At 33.0% G+C, this 15,711-nt stretch overlaps 1 protein-coding gene across 2 annotated transcripts in view; it reads left to right on the forward strand.

Annotated features, from left to right (window-relative positions):
- The window catches only part of LOC118742269 (sodium-dependent neutral amino acid transporter B(0)AT3), an 82,439-nt gene extending 70,027 nt beyond the window's left edge, over positions 1-12,412 (forward strand). Inside the window, exons 6-9 of one of the 2 annotated variants that reach the window (XM_036474213.1) lie at positions 771-933; positions 1,002-1,208; positions 1,439-1,507; positions 8,662-9,120. In XM_036474213.1, coding sequence (XP_036330106.1) covers positions 771-933; positions 1,002-1,208; positions 1,439-1,507; positions 8,662-8,667 — 445 coding nt within the window. In that variant the 3' untranslated portion in view covers positions 8,668-9,120. Of the gene's footprint in view, positions 1-770; positions 934-1,001; positions 1,209-1,438; positions 1,508-8,661; positions 9,121-12,150 lie in introns of those variants that run through there. The other variant, XM_036474212.1, reaches the window with a different exon arrangement.
- The last annotated feature ends 3,299 nt before the right edge of the window (positions 12,413-15,711 follow it).

A 15,711-nucleotide genomic window follows, 5' to 3' on the forward strand; every position in this document is an offset into this window, starting at 1 on the left:
ATTTTTTTGGGGAAAAGGACGAATGGGTATGCAAAATGTCCTTTATAAATTTTTTCCTTAAATATCCTTGAAAATTTGCAATATCTTTTTTGAAAAAATTATTGTTTGAGGAATAATATATGCACGACCTCATCATCGATTTTCGTCCTGAAAATTGTATTAATTAATTGTTCAAAAAGTTCAGTCCAATATAGAATATCCATAAGGGTATCATATAAAAGAAAAAGTTCTGTAGAATTATACCGGAATAAATTTTTTTGGGGAAAAGGACGAATGGGTATGCAAAATGTCCTTTATAAATTTTTTTCTTAAATAGGCTTGAAAATTTGCAATATCTTTTTTGAAAAAATTACTGTTTGAGGACTAATATATGCACGACCTCATCATCGATTTTCGTCCTGAAAATTGTATTAATTTATAAAGATAAAATTTATTAAAAGAGCACCTATTCGTCCTTGTAAGCCAAAAAACTTTATTGGTTTTAAGTTTTACAGAATTTCCTCTCTCATTTGGTACCCATATTGTTATTCCACATTGCACTGATTTGTTTTTAATAATTTTTTGAACTAACCATATCTTTAAAATTTCAAAGTACTTTGAAAAAAAAATCCTGAGGTCAGAGTAAAAAATAAAAACTCAGTTTTACTATATTTGGTCCATAGTTTTGTGAATATATCGATTCTTTTGTGTGTTTGGATTTAATTTTATTTTATTTTTTTTTTGTCGCACGGTGTAACAACTAACACATTTTGACTGCATATCCTACACAGATTTACCGAGGACATATATCAGATGACTGGATACCGACCCGGCCTCTACTGGCAGTTGACCTGGCGTTATATTGGACCAGTGATTATGGTGGCCATTTTAGTTTCATCTGTGGTCTTTATGGTGATCAAGAACCCCACTTACGGAGCTTGGAATGCACAACTTGTAATAAACATTATATACATGCGGAGAATCATTAAAAATTAAACTAACTTTTTCGCAAATTTTTATAGGGAGCAGTGCAACAAGCTAACTATCCGTCTTGGGTGATGGTTATAGCTTTAGCTATGATTCTTGCTGGGGTATTGCCAATGCCCATCGTTTTCTTGATGCGAAGCTTCCAATGCTTGAAAGTGGATCTAGATATACACCAGGGCTCAATCAGACGAAATGAAACCACGGCATCAACAAAAGAAATGATCGACAATGATGATGATGAGGTGATTTTTAGAAGATGTTTCAATTTAAGTTATATGGACAGTTTTATTTTTATTTTCTGTAAAAAGACAAGCGCACAGCTATTCGTTTATGTGCAGTTAGTTTGCTTTTGTAAATCAAATTTTAACACAACAAATAACACATATTTATTACTCTTATTGTTTATTGCTTACATTGTAACTAATCTATATTATGCGGTTACTAACATATACCTGAAAAACCTTGAAATCAGGTCATGAGTCCGGATATGCCACCTCAGAACTCATTAGCAGCGACACGGTTTACTATCGGCGAATTTGAGGTAGGTTTTAGGAGAACAGAGTACAAAGACAGCGTTTTTATACACCAAAATCATTTCAACATCAAGCATCGTAAAATAAGTACATTAGAGATGTGCGAATAATCAATCAATCGAACAAGCTGATTAACCAAAGCTAATTAATTAACTAAGCAAATAATAATTATTTTTGATTAATCAAAATGATTAATTTTCCGATTAGTTACGTATTGATTAATCAGAATCTTATTAATTTGATTAATCAGCAAACTGATTAATCATAACCTGATTAACCAGAAATCTGAGTAATTCCTCTTATATTTTGTTTTGCATACATACAAACATATCGTCGTTTAAAGTACAAAACCGCGTATCAACAAAGTGAAAAACCGCATATGTGAGATTGCTTTAATTATTTTCTAGAGAGTAAAAACACTCATACTTTTTTCTAAATGGTTCCCTTTTTTATAAAGCAATCGCATTTCTTGCAAGTATATTTCAGGACGAATGGATTAGGATTGAGCCAAGAACTTGTGTGAGCAAATACAATTATTGGCAGCAAATGTCAGTTACGCAGTTTTGCAGAATGAAGATACGCGGTTTTGTACTTTAAACGACGATATGTGTGTGTGTAAGTTAACGAAAACTACGTTACGTTTTTACTTTAGGAGCGAATCGCTCCTTCTTTATTGAGTTAGCAAAACCAACTGCACTAAACCCAAATCGAAAACCAATATCGTAGTTGTTACTGCCCTGCAGGAAATGGATCTAACTATAAGCTAACTTTAAGTTGATTAGGAAGGAGCTAAAAGTCACTTGTTGTCTGTATATATTCTTTGGCGAAAGCTAACTATATTTGTATGGCGATGGCCGCGAAATAGTCAAGAGTGGTTACCTCTGCATTAGATGTAGTCAGGGGTGGTTTCCTCTGCATTTGATGTAACTAACTTGTTACTAGATACTTTTGGACATAAAATATCAATAGAAAAAACAAAATATTTTTTTTATTTCTTTTTTATTTTTATTTACTTTATTTATTTTATTACATTTCATATTTGTTTACATATTCTCCTGTAGGTGGTCCCATATTCCAACTCCGTCAAACATATCTCTACCAATGGGGCGCTGTATGTTTCTAATGCGATGCCTGTAAAAAATAACTGCAACAAATTTTCAGTGAACTTTATTTCGACTATGACTACGTGCCAATTACTTTCATCCTATTTTAAGCTAGTTTAAAAGGTTAAATAACATCAAGTTAGGGAACTTCATATCCTTATTTAACGAATCCTTAAATTACTAAATAATTTTTTTCTTTTTAGTTCTTATAATAGTTCTTTATAGTGTTGTTGGTTTTTTTACTATAATTTCATTACTCATTTGTGTTGTTATTTTGTTATTTATTTTTTTTGCACACCTTTCCTTTTTCTTGTTGAAATAAAAGGACTAACCTTGAAGCTATCATTGGAGGTCTAATATTCTTTTGCAATGAAACCGAAACATCAGCAACATCAAAATCAACAACACTCATTGCAAAAGAATATTAGACCTCCGATGATAGCTACAAGGTTAGTCCCTTTATTAAAACAAAACAAGTAAGAGCAGCGCTGTCTTCGGCTATGCCGAAGGCTTCATACCTTTCATGAACATCTGCAAATTTTACTTTGACAGATTACTGCTTTTGAATACATCTGCATACATCGATAGAGGAGTTACATACTTATATAAAAAATCGCATCTAAACAATCAGAGGTATGGAAGATATACTTTATATGACACCAATCTAAGTGATTTTCACCACTATGTGATCGGTATGTAAACCGGTAACACAATTTATTGGGTTTAGTTTCGTACATAAAGGAGATATATGGCAAAAACTGGTATCTTAACAATCAGTGCTATAGGAGATAAAGCTTATACAGCATAGATTTTGACGATTTTCTCAGTAGACTTTGTATTATTATTTATAAAATATCTTACGAAATTTATCGGTTTTAGCTGTTCAAATAAAGGAGTTTTACAGTAAAACCCCATATCTGAACAATCAGATGTATGGAAGATATATGTTGTAGTCATCCGATCTTTGTTATATTCACTGTAAGTATTCTGTTAATAATGAGTGAAAATGGTGCGAAATTTCATGTTCCTAGCTGCATAAATGGAGGAGTTATGATAAAAGACCTCATATCTGAACAATCAGTTGTATGGGGGCTGCAGGTTATAGTGACCCGATCTTTGTTATTTTCGCTGTAAGTCTTTTGTTGATAATGAGTGAAAACAGCGCGAAATTTCATGGTCCTAGCTACATAAATGGATGAATTATAACGAAAAATCTCATATCTGAACAATCAGTTGTATGGGAGCTATAGGTTATAGTTACCCGATCTTTTTAATTTTCACTGTAAGTTTTCTGTTGATAATTATTGAAAACAGTGCGGAATTTCATGTTCCTAGCTATATAAATGGAGGAGTTATAACGCAAAATTTTATATCTGAACAATCAGTTGTATGGGAGCTATAGGTTATAGTGACCCGATCTTTGTAATTTTCACTGTAAGTATTCTGTTGATAATGGGTGCAAGTATTACAAAATTTCATGTTCGTAGCTGCATAAATGGAGAAGTTATAATGAAAAATCTCATATCTGAACAATCAGTTGTATGGGAGCTATATGTTATAGTGGTCCGATTCTTCCGGTTCCGACAAATGATTAATACATTATAAAAATACACCCGCCTACCAAATTTGATCGGGATATCTCGAAAACTGAGAGACTAGATTGCATACAAACAGACAGACAGACGGACAGACGGACATGGCTAAATCAACTCAGCTCGACGTTCTGATCATATAAGTATACATTTTCATGGGTCTATCTCTTTTTGTTCTGGTACTTACAAACATCGGACCAAAGTTATAATACCATTTCATGCTGATGAAAGGTATAAAAAGGAAAGGTTTGTAAAAATAAACCTAATGAGTAATAAAGTTATAGTTAAAAAAACTAACAACACGCTTTTATTACAATAAGAGCTAAAAAGAAAAAAAATATTTATTGATTTAAAGATTCGTTAAATAGGCGTATGAAGTTCCCTAACATGATGTTATTTAACCTTTTAAACTAGCTTAAAATAGGATGAAAGTAATAGGCACGTAGTCATAGTCGAAATAAAGTTCACTGAAAGTTTGTTGCAGTTATTTTTTACAGGCATCTTATTAGAAACATACAGCGCCCCATTGGTAGAGGGCTTCGGGTGTACGAATTTGTTGTAACATCAGGAGTTGAAGACTTGCTCTAGCTGCTAGTCTCTTAAAATTTCCTCCAATCACGTCGTAAGCAAATTTCCCATGTGAACTTGCAACAAAGTTCACTTCTGCCATTTCCTTGAAGCGATTTTCATGATTTCGGACCTTTAGTAAAGCTAATATCAATTATTCATATTGTTTTTGTTTTTTACACACCTTTCCTCTTTCAAAAATATACAATTTCAATGTCTATTTATCATACTGGTCGAGCGTTAGACGATCTAGAGTCCATACGCATAAGTAGCCCATTACGCCCATTTGAGCACTTAAAGTTGTCATTATAGACAATGTTTTTATGTAAAAATATAAATTTTTTAAAATGCGATAATCAAAAAAAAAAAATAAAAATAAAATGTTTACTTAATTTTTGTTTTTTGTTTTTTATAAGTTGCATAGGATGGTAAAGCACGTAATAAGACGGCACTTTAAAGAAAGGTTTGTATGACGTTTTCTTAAAAGTTAAGTCCCATGTAAATAGGCAACCCTACGTCATATCGGCAAAATATGCTGCACGTATATTCATGTCACCTAGACATTCAATCTCTTCAACTTTCCTCCAAATCCTGAGAGTTCGCGCACAGAGGTGGCCGCGGTGACATGAAATGCCTGAGCATATTGCTAAAAATCGCTTTAACCCTAATTCCCTGATCAAAATCAAACCTTATTTCCTTGATAGGATCAAAAATGATGCTTTAAATAATAGCAAAACTTCACTATAAGAATCAAGTTCGTATTCCGAAAATTCATATTCCGATTCTGAGAAAATATTACAACTGGTAGAATTGAATTCGCTAATAAATTTTTCAATATATCTTTACATACCGGGTGTTCAAAAATTATCCGGTCGCACTCTATCTCGGAAAGTATTCATCAGAGAACAAAGGACGAGGGGAAGGGTTTTAGAATTTCATTCATTTTTTCAAATGGAAACCCCAAATTTTTATTGTGGTCTCGAAAAGATCGGAAAATGTTAAGATTTCAGCCCTTATATCTAATTTTGAACATTTTGTATTATTTTATCGATTATGCACAAATTTTATATCGCTCCCTAACTGCACGTCTACACCTACTATGGTCGCTTGCATACGAAACGAAGAGATATATCGCAGGTGTTCATCGCAGAAGATATACGATATAAAGTAAGAGATATCTCATACCATTTATCGCATACCTAACTAAAGGTTCAGCAACTATTTTTTATTATTTTACAACGCTTTTATCAACTTGCAATGTTGTGTGTCCAGACTAGGGATGTTGCGAATATGGATTTCAGACATCCGCGGATGCGAATGCGGATTCGAATATCTAACAGCTAACATCCGCGGATGCGGATGCGAATGCGGATGTCAAGTATTTTTAAGAAACAATTAGAATCTAGCGCACAAGCCAAACCAGATGTGTCGTGTTTTTTTTTACTTTTTAAAAAGAATTCTTCATTCTCATCCCTTTGGCTGTTTCAGAACTTGAGGAATCTCTAACTTGATCAGCGTTTTTAGTTTTTGTAATTCATTTTTAATACTTTCTTCTGCGACTGGTTTGAAAAATTTGTGGATACCTCAAATGGGAGCAATGGCGGATAAGAAGAAGAAGTGAAACTATCTTTAAATAAAAAACACCTCCGCATTGATTATTGCGAATGCGAATGTTAAAATTAGTGCGGAAGCTCCGCGGTTGCGAATGCGAATGCGAATATTCCCAAGAACCCTGGTCCAGACCACCATTTTAAAATAAATATAGCAAAGGTATTTATGGCAAACCTAGTCTAGATCCAACCTTGTCGTAGGTATCATATCAAAGACATACAATTAGAAAAACTCTAGAGGTAAATGTCGCCCCGCCAGAAGAAGTTAAATATTGCGCCAAAAATATGCACTACATACGCCACAGCGGAGATGGATGACAAGCCGTTTCTTTAGATGAAATTAATTGCTGCTATATATGTATATGTATGTACCAGGCTTGTAGCGAATATTCGCATTCGGATTCGCAACCGCGGATCTCCCGCTTGAACTTTAACATTCGCATTCGCAAAGTCAATGCGGAGCTTTTGCGAATGTTGTGCAACTGCACCGTAAAACGTATACCTATATGGCAAACAAAATGACAAATTGTAGCCAATATTTTTGCCTGTGGTCGTGGAAGTATTTGTGTAACAAATCTGGTCAAATGTCATATTTATCAACTTTGATACAAATTTCTCTAAACATATTATTTCTAAAGCTATATAACCGAGTTATCAATGGGCATACAAGTTCCAATTTCTCCTTGACCTTTGGACGTACGTCAAAGAGAACATAGTCTTTTTACCAAATGTGGTTTTTTGAGCTTTAAATACCTGCATTGGTTTCTTTCTTTATAATAATTTTTTTGGACCAATCTTAAAAAAACTACTAGACAAAAAATAAGAAAATGTGTACTGTAATTCTTAACCACATTTTCGTGATTTGCTATTGATGTTACATATATTCGTTTCAATAATTTCAAATGGGGCTCTTTATTTTTAGCAAAAATTTTAAAGACAGTAATTTTGTTTACTTGTCGGGCAATATTTTTTTTATAAGGTTGGATCCTAGGCTAAAAACTTCTGTGGTAAAACTGTCCCTTCTTTGCTATTTAAAGTCAAAGAGTAAGCTCCTTCAATAGGGATTTCAAGCAGAAATGATCAACGTCTGGCTATAAAGAGAAGCGATGCTCAAATAATTAAAAAAACTATGGGTCTGACCTTTAAGAAGATAAGAATAACGTTACTATCTGAGATTCAAATGCTTATAAAAAGAGAACGGTGCTTTTTTTTAAATAACAATATTCTGATCCGATTCGGCTGGCAGCCACGACTTTAAAAACAGAATTTTATTGAAAATTTTCATTCCTGGAAAATAATAATTTATTTTCCCAGTTCGCTAAAAGTACACATTTGTCAAACCAACCGCAGCAGAAAGTATTAAAAATGAATTACAGAAACTAAAATCGAAAAACGCCGATGAAGTTACAGATTCCCCAAATTCTGAAACAGCCAAAGGAATGAGAATGAAGAATTCTTTTTAAAAAGCTTTATGGTGATTTCGTTTCTTCGAAAAAATGTTGCCCAACCCCGGTGCAAAATGTGTTTGATGTTACACTAAACCCTGTAAAAAAGCGTGTTTTTGCCTTCTTGTCCTTGTCTAGCTCACCCATTTCATAATATTGCCGTTCTAAACAACCATCTGATTTTCAGGGCAACCATCTTCCCTGACAAAGCTTCACGGGACAGGGAATGTGATTTTTGCATTACAATAGTGTAACACTTTAAGAAATGAACACAAAATTTGCTCACCCTTTGCCTTTAGTTTCGAATCGAACACAAAAAGAGAAAGGAGCAATCAAAAGGCGAAATTTTTTTGGTAGAAACGAAATCGCCATTAGAAAAACCTGGCATATCTCGTTTGGCTTATAAGCGCTGTTTAAACAACGATCTCGCCATTATTCTAAATTCGAATTCCTAAAAATACTTGACATCCGCATTGGCATCCGCATCCGCGGATGTTAGCTGTTAGATATTCGAATCCGCATTCCCATCCGCGGATGTCTAAAATTCCACATTCGCAACATCCCTAATCTGTAGTTACTGCAATAAAACAAACTCCTGAAGCAAATACTTGGTTAATTTATTTCCATTTTATTCCAAAATATTGGATGCGAATAATTTGCACGGGAAACTGGTACATATTTAATTTTTATTGCATTTAGAAAAGTACATCTCTGAATATCATATGACATCGATGCTATGTATAACGGTAATGCCTTTGAAGATAAAAACGCTGTTTTTGAAGCCAACAACATTTTCTTAATACACACATACATATGTATATATTTGTTTATATCATTTTCTACAGAATTGAATTCAACTAGAACGATAAACAAATCAGCCGAAAAGTTTAGTTAAATACAATTACAAAACAATACGAAATTAATTAAAAAACGCAACAGTTACCTCCAAGTAAACCATATTAGCGAGCGTTTTATTAATCAAAGTTAATAATTAAAATACTATTTTATATCTCTATAAAAGAGAAAAATCCCGTTTTGAAGTAGGAGTATGTAAAAACTGGAGATGTTTCACTAATTTTAAAGACATTGAATTGTTATCATGCGGATCGAAATCGTCATAACTAATTCAATACACGACTGCTCATTAAATCATCAAAAAGCAATCAACGCTAACAAACTAACGCTAACTAAACATCGCTATCGTTGTTAAGGCCTTTTGACTACGGGACGAAATCGTAATTCATATAGCCGATACGAACTGTTCGTTTTCACTTTGATTTATAAGCAAATTTAAAATTTGATTTGTAGAAAATAAAGCCAAATCGGTAAAGCGACACTATTGAACCAAAAATTATTACTGAATGCTTCCATTGACATTCAATACAATTGATCAATAACTCAGTAAGAATTGTCTAAACAAAGATGGATGTTATATATGGACGGCCACATACCTATGTATGTAACAAGTTTGTTGGAAAAATATAGAATGTACCTAAGAACAGCAAACGCAAATCTGAATATTGACGCTCGGCTTCTCTTAAATTCGCCTACACACTTCTTAAATGATAATGATAAACTACATACATACATAAACATGTACTTAATACTGAAGGAAACATGATGAGCTTGGAGTTAAGAGATTTGAATATATACATACATATGTACATAAAAACTCCATGCGGATTTCGGCTTAGCTTATAAATACCATGTACATACATCCATAAATACTCAATGTGAAGAGGACTACTCGATGAACATTTCTCAAACCGTGTCGGGTATTTCGTCAATTACTGTACTTCGAAATACTCGTAATGTAACGCTGGTGATTGCATCTTTACAAATTATTCATAAGAGTAAAAGTAACTTTATGTCTAATTCGCAATTAAGTAATACAAAAACACGTAGAAAAAAGTTTTTCGAAGTCACAACAAAATCAAAGGTAAATATTTACACAAGAAATTATAACAAAATTAAACACGTATGCATCCTTATGTATATACTTGGATGTTCGTTAAACGTATGAGTAGTTAGTAAACACTATATATGTATTAGTTATTCTTTGTTGCTTTGTGTTTTTAACCGACTTCACAAAAAGGAGGAAGGTTACCTCACAGGTGGTCCCATATTAATTTGGTTTAAATCCGATCATTATATCATAAAGAAGCATCGAGAGCACTTCATTTCAAAGTGATATTGTTTTCCACTTATGTTCATTTATTTATTTTTAAGAATTTTCATTAAAATAAAGTTCATTCTCTGAAGAAGTCCATATAAATCCAAATTTGAAACTTTGTAGAAAACTAAAAAAATCTAAAAATGTTCATCCAAATGTCAAAATTATTTTCTCAGAATTTTTTGAGTATATAGATTCAAGTGGCTAAAAATTTCCGTTGTTGCGGTTTTCTTCCATATAAAAATAAATTGTGTTTATTCGTTATATGGTAGCGAATGCACTACCGGATCACACTAAAATTGAATCGGCTATAAAGCTTCATACTCAAAAAATTTTTAACACTTTTGAGTAAATAAATTTGAATGAAAATTAGTTGATTTTTTTTTAGATTTCTACAAAATTTTAAGCGTGGGTTTATATGTTTTTTTTAAATGAACTTTATTTTAGTTGAAATTGAACATACTGAAAACAAAATTTCAATGGTTAACCATAAAACAATATGAATTGCATAAAGCTTAAAGGGGAAAAATGCCGTTAAAAAAAGAAAAGTGGATGATCTCCAGCAAATGATCACTAAACGCTATATACCGTCTGAATTTCATGAATTTTATGATAGAATTATAGAAATATAAAATAAGCACTTGAATTTCCAATATAAATTATGCTTTTATGATTTAGTTTAAACCCTAAATGTACTACTCTTCCACGCAAATAGTGAAATGTGCTACTATTCCACGTGAAAATCTGAAATGTGCTAGTCTTCCACGCAAATAGTAAAATGTGCTACTCTTCCACGCAAAAATCTGAAATGTGCTACTCTTCCACGCAAAATTCTGAAATGTGCTACTCTTCCACGCTAAAGGTCTGATTATGCATACTTCGCATAACTTCGCGCAACCATTTGTACCAGTGCAATAAAAATGTAACTTAAGAAATCGTGCAGCAAAATCTAGACTAAACAGATCGCTAAGTTTTTGAAAAGTTCTGCTAATTTCTGGGTAATGGAATGCATACAAAATACATACAAAGTGCATACGAAATTACAGTTTGAAGTTTATGCGAAGTTGTGCGAAGTATGCATAATCAGACCATAATAGTGAAATGTGCTAGTCTTCCACGCGAATAGTGAAATGTGTTACTCTTCGTAGGGACCGACGAAATAATGTCAGGAGCAGGTAATAATGTACCTTTGTAAATTTAAATCTATTAAATACATTCTAGCGTGTCTCAGTCCTTTGCTCACAAAAGCGGCTATCAGTTTTTATTCTATTCGAATTCATTGGCACCTTTCTGAAATCTTTATTAAATGAAAAATTTTTTTATGTAATGTAAAGTTATAGCTCAGTACATTTTTTTTCACCAGAGATAGTGAAAGTTGGGGAAGAAAATATCAAAAAGTTAAAAATCCCAAAATAGTCATAATTTTATGATGGCTCCTTAATATATTTTAACTATATTGCATTTGAGTATGGAGAAGTAACAATCTGGAAGTATTTTACATAAAAAATTTACTAAGTATAGCCTGGTTTGTAGATGCAGTGAAAAAACATACATGAACAGGCACGATTTTTTTAATTAAAAAAAATGTAAATATTTCAAAAACGGTACCACTTTTACCTGAAATTTTTTCTTTTATCAGAGAGCTCACACCCCACCTACCTTCCTCTAAAGTTTGGCAGGTTACTTCTGGGACACCCTGTATAACTAAATATGTGTTTTTTTTATTAATGGATGTGCAATATTTTTGAATGTATTTGTTGTACTATAAAAGATGTTGATATTATTGTACTAATACTTAATGAAAATAAATGAAAAACTAAAAGAAATTTGAAAATTGTCAAACAGCGTATTTTGCATTGAACGTGACGAGATATGGTCTTATTTGAATAAGGAAGTTTATCGTACTTAGAAAATAAATTAGTTTTTACTTAGGGATCAATTGGCAAAGCAACACGTTAGTAATATCAGTATTTTGTACTTACTCGTAGTTTTTCCGTAAAATTCATTAAAATTTATCAGATGTGTAAGTATGAATCTTTAACACGCACTCCATATTGAACTTGGGATGTTCTCCTAATTTTAGGGGGTTTCTTTGTTTAAAATACTTTTTAATGGCTTCATGATTAACTATTATTTTTAAAAATTCCAACTTGTCCTACAGGATGACGAAGATGATTACAGTGGTCTGGCTTTAGGAGGACCTGTGAGAACACGAAGTGACTTTTCGGATGAAGATGATGAAGACGATGATCGGCCTGTAACAATGCGAAGCTCCCATCTCCGTTTGAATCTTTCTAACGCTGCAGCGACTTCGTCGAATCATCTAAATGTGCCAACTAGTAAACGCTCATTCAAAGTGGAAGTGTTCGATTTGTAAAATACTTATAAAAGTTTGGATGTAAATAGGATTTAAGAAATTGTAATTTATTTTTCTTTATTTCTGCTTCATTATTGCCGATATTATTTTTCTTAAATTTTTAGAAACATTTACTCGCAAAGCCCTACCTGGGTAGTCTGCTGTGTATACATAAGTAGAATATGAACCAAAAAGCTTCGGTTGCTAGAAACTATTTCATTATATAAAAGTTACATTCATTAAGAAATTAATATTATTAGCATAAAAATTGCATGCACACATTTATATGCAAATCGGGTCTAAAATATGCCACAAAATAACTTAATTTTACATACATACATATATGCAAACCTCTGAGTATTCACTTTTTCCTTTCTGACAGATTAAATGGTTCTATGGCCTCAAGAATGATAGAATACAAGATTGCGCCGATCAGATTTTTGAGAATAACTTTTATGTGACGTCACACTGGTGCAATTGCGAGAGAGAAAGGCCAAAACGTGAGCAAGAATGGAAGAAGAAGAAAAAATGTTGCCAGGAAAACGTAAACAAGTTGCACCAGTGTGACGTCATGTAAACAACGATTCTGTCAAATTCGTTAAGAGAGGAATAGCGGTCCGAGATCGGCGCAACCTCTGTATTCTCTCAATCATGCTATGGCCTATACCAGTGGTCTGCGCTTCATACCACATTTAGGGACGATCACTTCACACGTATTCTTAAGTTCTGAACACACTGAAAACGACGAACTGCGGGCAACAGCTTCCAATTTGTTATCTTCATTATCTAAACACTTTGTCTATGACGACCAGTGTTGCCGTTTTAGACCTTTGTTGGCTAGATTTAGCTACCACATACCTTTTTTGGCCACGTAAATTTAAAATTACCCCTAGCCCCTTTTTAGCCCTTTGGAGAATTTATTCATACATGGCGTGAAAAAGTTGTATATGCTTAATTAGGTTTCATTTTTCTCATTTAAGTAGGAGATGAATATTTAAACTAAGAAATATACATGTATATATTGTATGTTACTTACGTTTTTATACATACATACTGTAAAATAGTTAGGGCTGTTAACTTATCTATTAACGATTTAACTATAGTTTAAAATAGATAAGTTTACCGCCCTTAATATGCATAATTTGTTAAATGGCCCATCATATCGATTGACCGTGTATGTTCTTGTGGTGTGATTGTACCAGCTGCTGGTGCGACTTCAAAAACTATTTGAAAATTTTATGATCGTACCAGCATGCTGGTGTCATGAGTGGTGAAATTAGCAAAATTTTCTAAGTAAAGAATATCTTGGCGGAAATTTCCTGCACTATATGAGTCAAAGCCGTGTTTGTGGAAGTTAAGTTCGCGATATTGCAGTTGTGAATTAAAACAAAAAAAAATTTTTTAACAAAATGGTAGAAAATTTGTGAAATTTCGGCTCTAATCATTTCGATCTTTCTTCGACCTCATTTGTAAAGAAATAAATATTGTACCATATATATAATATTGTATTGTAAGTTATATGCTTCGAGCCTGATGGTACGATCACTTTATGGAGACAGCAAGCTGGTGTCGTATATTTCCCCTTTTATACCAAAACGTTTAGCGTTTAGTGTTCATTGTTTTTCTATACCATTACTTATTTAAAATGTTTGCGTGTATACTTATGTATATATGTATATGTAAGTAAAAAATTGTAGCTACCATTTTTAGCCACAACGACTTTTTTTTAGCTTTTTTAGCCCTTTTTTAAAGGAATTTAGCTACCACTAAAAATGATTCGCGGCAACACTGATGACGACATGATTATTTTGAACGCGGCAGTGATTGATTTGTATGAGTTTGACATAAAAGAAGAGGAAGAACCTTATCTGTCGCTGGAAAAATAGAAATAGATCTAATCTGGCCACAACCACAGTCGTCGCGTAGCCCGGTCGTCGCCAAAATAATTATCTACATAAGAGTACGTGTTAAACTAATTTGACAGCTGTGGTCCGTAGCTCGTCGTTTTCATTGAGTTCGGGCTATCACGCTCTATCTTATAGCCCAGTTATGCATACTTAACTTTGCATGAGAGTTGTCACATAAGAACCTGTTAAACGGGCTTTGCGTGTAAACGGTTACCCAACGCATAGCACTTAACATGTAGAATTCTGTTGGGTTTTTTTTTTACGTAAAAATGGTAAAGCAGTGCAAGTGTGCATAACTGGGCTATTAGTCGTTAGCGAGACAGCAACGTCAGTATATACAGTAGTAAACCTTTTTGAGTACTCATCGGGGGTAAAATCTGGTCAGGGTTGATAATGAGAAGGAGCATGCATTTTGTTCATTCAGAGTTGTATAGAAAATTACTGTGGCAACAACCGTAATATGGTAGAGTGGCACCAGTCATGACTGTGTAATAATTAAATTAATTGCAAAAGTGAAAAAATATTGCAAATTATTGTCTATTATTATAGATACTAGTACAGATTATCATAGTTCAGTGTATAACTTGTTATATTACACCATACATGGTAATGAACTGTTAAATGCTGAAAACGCTTATAACTTGTGTGGGTGTGCTTAATGAACTTTCTGGGCGGATGCGCTGGCAGGTATTGTGGTCTGTATAACTATATAAACCTTGTTTTTTTTTTTAATAACAACTTAAATATATTCGGAAATCTAGAATTTTGCTTGATAAATTCACAACATTTACGTTTTTCATAAAAATATAATCTTATATATTGTTTTTAATCTTAAACTCACATTTAAGAAGACTCCATTCAGTGCTATAATTACGATTTTAGTTTTTCAGTTTATAAAACACAAACGTTACTTATGTACTTAACTATCGATATTATTCTTTATTAAGCATGAATATCAGCATACATTAAAGATGAATATTATACTTAACCTACATTTTGTTCATAAATAACACATAATTATGTATATTTTATCCTCGAAAAGAACTTTTCTAATCATGAGGCGAAATTCCCCACAGTAAGTGTTGCCGTGCGCGCAAAACGAAAACGCTGCACACAACCCAAAAGTACTCCTCGGGGACCAAATGGTGAAAAGCTTCGAAAAGGTTTATTACTGTGACTGCAACGAATCAACATCGCCGGTAGGTGCTCTGCTTTGTTTATAGGAATGTTCGATATTTAAGAAAGATCGATATCTTGAATAGATGTAATTCATTGCATGTAAAATCGATATGGCGATATATCGGGTTGAACAATATCGATATCGGAAAAATCGATGTTGCAAATCTTACTCCCAACTGAATAGAATATTAGACCTGCCTATCAAGTCACCTAATTGTGTTATTTCCATCTTGTATATTTACTGAGGATTAAAACGGCATGCCGGACGACTGTATTGTCA

Source organism: Rhagoletis pomonella, unplaced genomic scaffold (genome assembly GCF_013731165.1).
Source record: "Rhagoletis pomonella isolate Grant_MI unplaced genomic scaffold, Rhpom_1.0 Rhpom_scaffold_00007, whole genome shotgun sequence".
Taxonomy (NCBI): Eukaryota; Metazoa; Arthropoda; class Insecta; order Diptera; family Tephritidae; genus Rhagoletis; species Rhagoletis pomonella.